Below are 11,453 nucleotides of genomic sequence, written 5' to 3' on the forward strand. Positions count from 1 at the left end.
CAATCCAGGGGGTTTCAGTCATTTAGTCCAGTGTTTCTCAACCATTTTCCTAGAGCACCACCAACACTGCATGTTTAGGATGTCTCCTTTGTCTATCACACTCGTTACAGATCTTTTAGTCTCTGTTATTAAGCTGATGATCTGAATCAGGTGAGTTTGGTTAAGGAGATAAGGAAATTGTGAGCTGGTGGTCCGCCAGGAACGTGGTTAAGAGTCACTGATTTATTCCAAGACAAGTGCCAAGTCCTTGTTTGTATTGCTTTTAAGTTTGTTGATCCTACAATAGCCTCAAAATACATTTTAATTTCAGTTTTAAATTTAGAAAGAAAAAAGGTTTAACGTTACACTTACAAAACTTGCTTATGTAAAAATGAGATTTGGCCAACAACAAAAAATAAGGTTTATAAAATAAGTATTATTTTCCTTTTCACATTCATGGAAACCAAAGATAACGTATATGTTAATTCAAAATCTGCCTGCGCATAATCTTTTATAAATATAATATTTATAGTTCACGTTTAAATGCAAGGGGGCTGCTGTCATACTGAAACACCGCAGTGAACATAAAAGTCTCCTGAAAAAAAATCCTTTCATGATCCCGGAAGCGGAAATGAGTTGTCGTAAATATAAAAACAATTTAATAATTAAGAAGTCATTATTTTTACAGTCTACTTATGTCATTATAAATTGTTTCAACATAGAAGTCATAGTAAACCCCGATCAATTGAAAATACGCATTTTGGGTGTTTGTATAAATATTCCACCGGGACCACGTGACTTCCTTTCCGAACGAAGCTGAAATCATGGACGCCAGCCGCGTGCAGCCCATCAAGCTCGCCAGAGTAAGTAAAATAAAATTTATTGAGTATTTACCTTCTTATTTTGCTATTTAGAACTTATTAGATGAAACTCGGGTAGATTGAAGTCTTTTTCGGGAAAATGATTCTTTAATAGTCGTAAAATCCTGTCACATCCACGCTCAGGAATACAGCGGTGCTTGTAGTCAGGCCTTTAGTTAGCGTTAGCATTATGCTATACAAAAGTTTGCTTAGCTAACAGCTTATATAGGATAATTTTACTCGCCTGACACGTTTAATAATGTGGTAACTGTTTGTTACAGGTTACAAAAGTGCTGGGAAGAACTGGCTCCCAGGGACAGTGTACCCAGGTAAGCTCATACTCTACACATGTTAGGAGTCATGTGGAGCTGCAGAGATGCTCAGGAATATACGTTTGGCAGCATGAAATAAAATACCTTGTGTTGATTTCTAAAACGGGTAAAGCATTGTTAATTTAACCTAGGTGGAAGTTTGTGTCATCACTACAGAGGTTATAGAATATATATTTTTTAATTTTGCTCAGCATGGCAAGTAAAAATGCAAAACAACAATTTCTCATTATTTTGATCATTAATTGACATGTATTTTCCATATTTGCTTGATGCAATCTCTGAAAGACAACACATGGGATTTGTTATTTTAAAATGTAAAGAAATAATGTTTTTTGCTTCTAAAGGCATTCAGTTATTAAAATAGTTTAGTCATATTCTATCTAATCAGCAGGTTATTAATTAGTCAATGTGAAATTCAATGTAGACTTTTTTTTAAAATTCTAATTTGTAAAGATTAGGAAAGGGTAACGCTGTGGCAGGATGTGCGTGTAAATGTGAGTACTGATGGGGTTTCAGAAATGAATATGGTGTATAATATAATGTGATTTTTATTTTTTATGTTTTTTTTTTTTTTAAGATTAAATTCCATGGAAGATGCATTTCTGTTTAACATGATCATAACCTGATTTAAAATGCGTTGTAGTTTAAATGTTCAATTTTAGACTTAAAAAATAAACGTGTGTGTGTGTGTGTGTATATATATAGTGTTGTAATGTTTTTAGTTGGCGTACATGTTAATGTTAGTTAACCGTTCACACTCGTATGTGGGAGATCGGTTGAAAAAAGCGTATACTGTACAAACATTTTTGGGAAATAATATTAAAAAGTTGGTCAAACTTAATTAAAAAAAAAAGAAAAAACCCATTTTGACCCCTGAATGTACTCCAAATGAACATGATGCTTATTTTATTATTAATTATAAAAGTATTATGAAATTATTATGAAGCTACGTGCATTTAAAAGTACTTATAATTCATTAAAGGATGTTTTTTTTTTAAAGAATTATGCTTCTCTTCTGGCTATAAATGAACCAAATTGCATTGTGCCTGTTTTCAAAGGTGCGTGTTGAGTTCATGGATGACAGCAACCGATCAATCATCAGGAACGTGAAGGGCCCAGTCAGAGAAGGAGATGTGCTGACACTTCTGGAGTCTGAAAGAGAGGCCAGGAGACTTCGCTAGGTCAGTAAACAACATTCACTGCTGGAAATATTGCTAGTCATCATTTTTTTTTTTTAAGACAAAATTAATTGTGTCTGAAAAATGTAAGCTTATCATTTATGTCTGATTAAAAAAATGTTTGACTGTCTGTAGTTTGCTTGATAACTTGTGTAAATATGATAACACTGGTCAGTTGACCAGCCAGTCTTGTGTTTTTGTTTTGTTTTTTTCAGCTTTCTGCAGGTTTTAACAGTTTGTCTGTTTGTTTCTGCAGTGCACATGAAGAGCTGCAATGGCCAAAGCTGTACTCGTGGAGCAGATCAACACCAGCTCTACAGTTGGCAGTACTATACCATTTGGGTGCAGATTGAAATAAATTGACTTTGTGAATAAGTTGGTCTCATTCTCCTATTTTTAATTTGATATTTTAATTTCTGTTGTACTAATTGCACATTATGCCAGTTTAAAGGGATAATTCACCCCAAAATTAATTTAACTCAAGTGTTTCTAAGCTGTTATGAGAGTTTTAACATAATATTTAACAATTTACAGAAGAATGCTGGGGGAAAAATCTGCCATATATGTGCATGTACAGTAATCAGCATTTAATGGGTGTTCAATAGTTTTAGGACAACTTTGAGTTTCGAACAACTTAAAATGTTGACTACTGTATATCTAGGTGACACTGAGGGGCGAACAGAAGAAACTCAAATGAGTTTGGAACAAGTGGATCTGTAAATCATGACATTTTTTGTTTAGTGGGAAATAAATGATCTAGTTTAACTAATGTGAACTAAATTTTATGTGCAAAGCAAGAACTACACTTACAAGAGTGAACTACATTTCAGATGAAGCTGATTTTTCTCATGCAAATGTGAGATGAGTGTTAAAAGAAAGCAGATATTTAGAAATATGTTGGTCATCAAAAGTTTGCTTTCATTTGGTTTCACCCATTTTCCAAACATAAATTTAATATAAAAACTGCCCTATTTAGCCAAAGCCATTGTTAGAATAATATGGCATATTTTGGTTTAGTACTTGAAGTTTATCTCAGTGTCTTTAAGTTAAATGTATAGTCACCCAAAATTAGTAGGTCTCAGAGCTCAAGTCCTACCCATTTGAAGCTGGCTCAGTTTATACCCTTCCCCAGAAATTTACTCACCATTACACTTAAGTGGTTTTAAACAATGTATTTCTGGATATTCTAGAGATGGTTGGCATCTATTGTAGGAACAAAATGCAATGCAAGTCAATGGCTGTTTTTATCCAACATTCTTTAGCTTATCTTCAGTTGTGTTCAACAGAAGAAACTCAAATGGGTTTGGAACAAGTCACAGATGACTAAATGATGGCAGAATTTTTATTAGTTCCACCAAATAGACTAATTTAATCCCAAAAACAAATACTATGGAGGTCAATAGTTACTGGTTTATAGTTTCAACAGAAGACAGACACTCATAAAAGTTAAACACTAGTAAAGGATGAGTAAATGAATTTTTCAGTTTCGGGTGAAGTAATCCTCTAAAACAGCTCACCAACCCTGTTCCTGGAAAGCTACCCTTCTGCAGATTTTAGTTGCAACCCTGACCAAACACACCTGTTTGTAATTATCAAGTGCTGCTTTAGGTACTATTAATTGGTTCAGGTGTGTTTGATCAGGGTTGGGACTGAATTCTGCAGGAAGGTATAGCTCTCCAGGAACAGGGTTGGTGACCCCTGCTCTAAAATATATGAGCATGCAACACACATTTGCCTGTGTGTCCACCAGAGGGCGGCGTTGCACAGATTTGTCAGAATAATCTGAAGCAGTCGGTGTGAAGAAAACAGCTGTCGAATAATGATCCTGCTTTTAACCACTGAACACATTAGCAGATGTTTAGGTCAGAGTAGCATGGTGTATTTTGCCTACAGTTTTAGCCACCCCCTACTGTCTTCTCACAACATAAAACATTTTTTAATGTTTGTTTGCGGAGCATCTGCGCTCGCAGCTTTCACCTTTTGCCTTAAAACACAGCATCACATTTCAGTGTAGCTCAACTATTGTAGTTAAATAATGCAATTAGGTAGTTTACAGTTAGCTCATTTCAAATATATCTTGGGTTAAAAAGTGTACAAATGTACTTTTTCCACTGATAGCATTTCAGCAAATATTGGGTTTATTCATGACTTGTGCAAACTAAAGCGTGAATCAAATAAAAGCATTTGTAATATTTGCTCAAAAGCAATAGTGGTTTCAACGAGACCAAAGTACTAGGTCATTTCAACATAATTTGGAGATTTGAGATGACTACAGCTTTTAATATAATCAATATTTTGTTTCACATTTTATAATGCGCCCCATTTAAAGATGATGACTATTTAAAGGAATAATTTAAATGTACTCATCCCCAACTGCTTCCATAGTTTTTTACCTTTATCAACACGTATGAAGATATTTGGAGGGACTTTGGTAGTAATGTTTTTAAATAGAAATGTGGATGTTATATGCTATGCCCGTTACCACCATTCTTTAAAGTATCTTCTTTTGGAGTTAACTGAAGAAATCCCAAGAGGTTTGGAGAAAGCAGGTGGTGAGTAAAAGAAGATACAGTTGAAGTCACAATCATTAGCTCCCTGTTTATTTACCCCCAATTTCTCTTTATTGAAGAGAGGACTTTTTCAACACATTTCTACACATAACAGTTTTAATAACTAATTTCTAATAACTGATTTATTTTATCTTTGCCATAATGACAATAAATAATATTTTATTAGATATTTTTCAAGACACTTCTATACAGCTTAAAGTGACAATAGGCAGGTTAGGGTAATTAAGCAAGTTATTGTATAATGATGGTTTGTTCTGTAGACTATTGTAAAAATATAGCTTGAAGGAGCTAATAATACTGACTTTAAACTGCTTTTATTCCAGCTAAAATCAAACAAATAAGACTTTCTCCAGAAGAAAAAAGTATTATCAGACATACTGTGAAAAAGTCCTTGCCCTGTCAAACATAATTTGGGAAATATTTAAAAAGTTTTTAGGGGGTTAAATAATTCTGACTTCAACTGTATATTGAAGAATTCTGAATACTGTTGGCCATTGACTTCCATAGTATTTAGTTTTTCCTATTTAAATGAATAACTTTTAACATTCTTCGAAATATATTCTTTTGTGTTCAATATAAAACAGAAACTCATAAATCTCTAAAAAGAAAAACACTTGAGGGTGAGTACATGAGTACATACTATCCCTTTAACTTCTCTTTGAAAATTACAGTACACTCAAATTATATTATTTATTTCATCAAACTAAAATTACACTTATGAAGCTTTTAAGAACACTTTAAAAATGATATGACAAAAAGTCATTTATGTTACTTTATGTTACTTTGAAACTTATGTTACTTTAATATTAATATGTTATTTGGATTTTAACTAAATTTTCTTAGTTATACAAAGTTTTACTAATAATTTTTTGACAGATGTAAGTTGAGATGACTATAAAAGTTCACTAGTCTCCAGATGTTTTTGTATAACAAATAAAATTAGAGAGGTATCATTTAAAATTGTTCATTGTATTTATCCTGTAAAACAGGTAATTGCTAAATATTGTAAAGATGTTTCCCAGAGATGGGTTGCCGCTGGAAGGGCATCCGCTGCGTAAAAACTTGCTAGATAAGTTGGCGGTTTATTCCGCTGTGGCGACCCCGGATTAATAAAGGGACTAAGCCGACAAGAAAATGAATGAATAAATGAATGTAAAGATGTTGATTTAAAATGTGTTTTCTGTACTGATAAAGAAGAGAGTATCGTTCAGTTATTTTATGATTGTATTTACATATGTTGCATTACTTATTTAATTATTTTGGTGTGATCTTTTCTTTTTAAGCAGAGTAGGAATATTGCATTGTAATTCAAAGAAAAAAGACATTTTATTTTTTCTGAGAATACAGTCGACTTCAAAATTTGGTATATTTTGGTAATTTGCTCATTATATTTGGAAATTGTATTGATTCATAAATGTAAATGGGCAGTGAAAAAAACTAATTTTACGCACTTTAAACTAAAAAATAGGTCATCACCTATGTAAAATAAAAAATTTAAAAAATAAAAATACCAAAGCAAAAAGAACTGTTAATTATCTTAAAGCCTTAAATCTTCTCTTTGAATAATTGTATTTTTTTATATTGTATTTATTTTGGTGTCAGTTTAATGTTATTTTATTGTCCTTGAATGTTCTGTGCCCTAAAATTGCATTTGAATAAAAAAATACAGTTAATTAGATTCAACAACAAACAATAGGCAGCAAGAATTGTTACTGTGAAAAAGCAAACACCTTTTTGTATTAATTTAAAGGGATAGTTCAATTAAATGTCATGATTTACTACCCATAACTTGTCTTAAACCAGTTTGACCTTTGTGTTGTTATACACAAAAGAAGATATTTTGAAGAATGTTTAAAAAAAAACTAACCGTTGGCATCCACTGTCACTGAAAAAAAATGTTTCTGCAAAAATGTTGCAAATAATTTTTATGGGCTGAATTTAAATTTAAATTTAATATTGTTTAACTTAATTTGTTTGTTTAAATGGAGCACAAATAAATTGTCAGCAACCACTTAACTTAAAAAAAATTGGTTAATTCAAGGAATCACCTTTGAATCTTTTTTTTCTTCAGAAAACAAATAGAAAGTCAGTGATTGCATGTTTCCAACATTCTTCAATATATTTTCTTTTGCATTCAACGAAACAATAAAACTGTGATCCAACAAGTAAAGGGTGGGTAAATGATGACACAAATTTCATTTTTGGGTGAACTGTCCCTTTAAAGTATCAAACCATGAACTTTACTCTTAATAAAACAAGTTTAAATTGCCCCGACTCAGCTAAACTAGTGTGTTGGCCAATGACTGTTGGGCTAAAGAAAAAGTCAGTCATACCACTTGAGCAAAAGACATTAAACTTTGCATTCAGTATCTAAAAAGAGGAACTGGGGAATCATTTCTTGTAATCTGATTCTTTGTGATTCTGCATAGAGGAGTCTTCAGAGCAGGTACGTGCAGGGAAGAGTGTTTACTCGGACACAAGATTACCCAGATACATATCCCTGAGGTCTCATCTTTCTCTCAGGGGAAAAAACTGAGGTGACTGTCGGACAAACTCACCAGCATTTGTCAGCTGCAGTAAACAACTTCATGTACAATGAAGACATGCACAAGAAAACCTGAGGTTTAATAATGAAGTGGTTCTGTTATATTGACAGTTAAAGTTTAAGCATCAGCTTACACAGTTTTTTTATGCATGTCAGTTTTTGACATAATCGGTGGCTCGGTGGTTAGCACTTTTGCCTCGCAGCTAAAAGGTTGCAGGTTCTAGTCCCGGCTGGGCCAGCTGGCGTTTCATTGTTGAGCTTTTTACATGTTCTCCCCATGTTCGTGTGGGTTTCCTCTGGGTGCTCCAGTTTCCCCCACAGTCCAAAGACATGCGCTGGGTAAATTGTATAAACTAAATTGACGATAGAGTATGAGTGTGTGTGTGTGTGTGTGTGTGTGTGAATGTGAGTGTATGGGAGTTTCCCAGTACTGGGTTGCAGCTGGAAGGGAATCCATTGAGCAAAACATATACCAAAATAGTTTGTGGTTCATTCCACTGTGGCGACCCCTGATAAACAAAGGACTGACATGATAAACAAGGAATGAATGAGTTTGGCTTTTCATTATTTTGTTTTTCGGTGTAATGAAAACAACCAAATTGTTCAGTTGTTTCGTTTCTTCTACAGTGAGTTACTTTTGTAAACGTTACAATACATCTTTTTTTAAAATTGAAACTTCCCCTGCATTGAGCCACAAATCTTCACTTCAGCAGCACTTAAATACACTATACAATATGACCGGGCTATTTGGCCTAAAATCTAAATCTCGATTAATTGAACATTTTACCTCAATTAGGATTAATGAACAATTATTGTATTCATTTATTTTATGTTTTTGCCCTCATAGTTCACTCACAGGTTTTGTACAGTAAATATGCTCATATCACAAGTGACAGATTTCTGAATGAAGGGTGTGTTCATCGTTTTTTTAAATTATTTTTAACTATTATAATTTTTATAAACTATCTACTGAGTCTTTATTGAACATCAACGATGAACAACTGAAATGAAATACAATGCCTAAAATGTGACTCTCCGCACCACCTACACCTCGTCTCCAAACTGACCAGTCACAAAGCTTAGGCTACGAATCAATGAGATCTGTGTAGTTACATTTTTTTGAGAGGTGCGCAGTTATGCAAAGGCTGCACTGAACCATACGCTTGGCAGAAGTATAATATTAGAAAAATATAATCAGTATAAATCATAATTTATTGAGTATGAATCAGCTTTAACAAAGTTGGTTCACAAGACTCCACACACAGTAGGGAAAGTAACTGAAAAAACTGACCTTGAAAAATGTGATCGATTATAGGTTGTGAATGTTGATTTCCATTAATTTTCAGCCCTACTATACAATAATTAAATACAATAGTTACAATAAAAAATATTTGATCAATTAGTTCTGACAGCATATGTTTTTAGTCTATTGCAACTTAATAAATTAAGTTAATCATGTTCTAATATTTTAAGTTAGTTTAACAATGTAAGTTCAATGGACTCATAAGGTTAATTTGATTCAGCTTAAAAATTGAAGACAACCAGGATTTTTTTACAGTGTAAATACTTTTGTTTATCTAAATACATATATTTTTTTCAAATCTCTACTCTAAATGTGTTATCACAGTTTATAGATTTGTTTATAGACAATTTGCCTAGTTATATTTGATTCAGATGCAGAGTTCAGATGCAAAAGCCTCTAAATGCCATCTGAAATGCTCTTCTAATATAAATATATATATATATATATATATATATATATATATATATATATATATATATATATATATATATATATATATATATATATATATATATATATATATATATATATATTTATATAATGTATAATTTTTCTCAGACTTTAGTATGTTGGATCAGACATTTTATTTAAGTCGATGAATAATGGTATTTAGAGGCTTTTGCATCTGTACACTTCATTCATTTTAATCATTAATATTTTTTTCAACAACGAAAATAACTGAATGCACAGTTCACATGCAAAAGCCTCTTAATCTTATTTTTATTAGATTATTTTTCTGAATTATGAAGTGAAAAAACAGGTGTAAAAACATTTTAGTATGTCAATAAATCAGATTTTATCCAATACTGAGATTTTAAAATATGCAAATTAGCATACATTTAATGAATACTGTTTAATTGGCATATCTAACCATTTTAGATAACATGTAGCACACTGAGATTTTCTGCACTTCTTAACACAACAAATCAACTTTAAAATGATTTTAAGTTGAAGTAACACTTTTGTTCCAGTAATTAAGTAAACATAGACTCTTTATTGCACCATTAATATGAGAATTGACCGTGACCTGTTACATCACAGCCGTGCAACCTTTGTTCGATGTAAGTAGGGCAGCTGTGCATCCGCTGAATAACAGCACTGGGCCACTGGAGCATTGGGTTTCACTTGGGTCAGCGAGCAGAGAGGTTTGACCCTTCTCTATTTCCTTTGTGCTGACAGGACAGACATTATAACGCCGCTGTACTACAGGAAACCACAGTGATTTACTGCCTAAGCGACCCTTGTTTATGATGTTCATTTTGAGTAGCGAAGGCTCCAAGGACAGTTTTAATCATTTTGCAGAGCACTGAGGTTACTATTGGACGTTTGGAGCAACCTTTGACCTTAGCAAAAAATAGTGTGCAAGAAGGCCTTTATAAATTGGGCAATAAATCTCAAGAGAGTACATTGTCATTGAGTTGATTGCGTAATATTATATTATATTATATTATATTATATTATATTATATTATATTATATTATATTATTATATTATATTATGTTATATTATATTATATTATGCTATATTTTATTATATTATTATTATATTATATTTTATTATATTATTTTATTATTATATTATTATATTATGTTATTATTATAATATATATTATTATATTATGTTTATATTATATTATATTATATTATATTATATTATATTATATTATATTATATTATATTATATTATATTATATTATATTATATTATATTATATTATATTATATTATATTATACAATTGGGCTCAGATATTTGAAAGCTTTTTTTACATATACTACCAGGGCCATTACTTTTATTTATTTAAGTAAGTAATTTACACTTTTATATGCCTAAAAGAGACAGTAAATTTCTATTTCTGGGAACCTTTTTACTTTCTATTCATTAAAACAATTTGGAGAAACAAACTTAGAAGAAAAATGCATAAATTTTTAAATAAAAAGTAATTCATTCAATTGTTGAAACAAATATAAAAAATTAAATAATCAAACATTATTTAAGATGAGTGCACATTCACTTAATCTAAAATTCTAAAAGACTGAATACAAAAATGACTAACTAAGATTAAGAAACATGATCTAAAATAGCTAATAATATAATAATAGAACTGTAGTCAAAGAATTAATTATGTACTTAAAAAGTACAGTACTAAAGTACAGTAGAAATAATATTTTTGCATTAAAAATAGATTCTTTTTACAAGACATTTTAGCATTCACAGAAAAATTATCATATTAGGGGGTGTATGGGATATCAAATATTGACATAAAATCCATTATAAAAAAATCTTCCAATCTAAGACATTATAAAAACTGCATATAAAAGTCATGTCAGCAAAATGTCAATAAATATTTGATCTCAGTATAGTACTGTTGCTTTACTAATGCACTGCTCTTTAGTCCAACTTGTTGTTTTGTCTTGAGACGACAGCGATTTGTTTTTTACAGAGCTCAGGCAACAGAACTGTGAAACAAGACAAGGTTCAAGGGCACTTCTGATGTTATGGTGAGCAAAGCTGGGCTTGAGAATCGCAAACAAGACTGATTAGACAATACATGGCCTTACACAAAAGAAAAGTATGAACCACAATACTGGCTTTATCTGTGGTAAACAAGTTTGCTATCTACACTTTACTGTTATTGCTTTATTTCACAGAGAGTTCATGACTTCCCCTTCAAAAATATGTTTATTCA

At 31.6% G+C, this 11,453-nt stretch overlaps 1 protein-coding gene across 1 annotated transcript; it reads left to right on the forward strand.

Moving 5' to 3' along the window:
• Positions 1–619: 619 nt before the first annotated feature.
• rps28 (ribosomal protein S28) lies at positions 620–2,724 on the forward strand. Its single transcript, NM_213034.3, has 4 exons — positions 620–842; positions 1,121–1,168; positions 2,230–2,352; positions 2,606–2,724. The coding sequence occupies exons 1-3, from the start codon at positions 804–806 to the stop codon at positions 2,350–2,352; spliced, it is 210 nt and encodes a 69-aa protein (NP_998199.1). The 5' UTR covers positions 620–803; the 3' UTR covers positions 2,606–2,724.
• The last annotated feature ends 8,729 nt before the right edge of the window (positions 2,725–11,453 follow it).

This window comes from Danio rerio, chromosome 2 (assembly GCF_049306965.1).
Source record: "Danio rerio strain Tuebingen ecotype United States chromosome 2, GRCz12tu, whole genome shotgun sequence".
In the NCBI taxonomy this organism is placed as follows: Eukaryota; Metazoa; Chordata; class Actinopteri; order Cypriniformes; family Danionidae; genus Danio; species Danio rerio.

Bases quoted from the DNA above. Each gene is read 5' to 3' on its own strand.
- rps28 (NM_213034.3), top strand. From the start codon at position 804: ATGGACGCCAGCCGCGTGCAGCCCATCAAGCTCGCCAGA. The intron at 843-1,120 runs GTAAGTAAAATA...TGTTTGTTACAG, and splicing joins AGCCCATCAAGCTCGCCAGA to GTTACAAAAGTGCTGGGAAG. The intron at 1,169-2,229 runs GTAAGCTCATAC...CTGTTTTCAAAG, and splicing joins CCCAGGGACAGTGTACCCAG to GTGCGTGTTGAGTTCATGGA.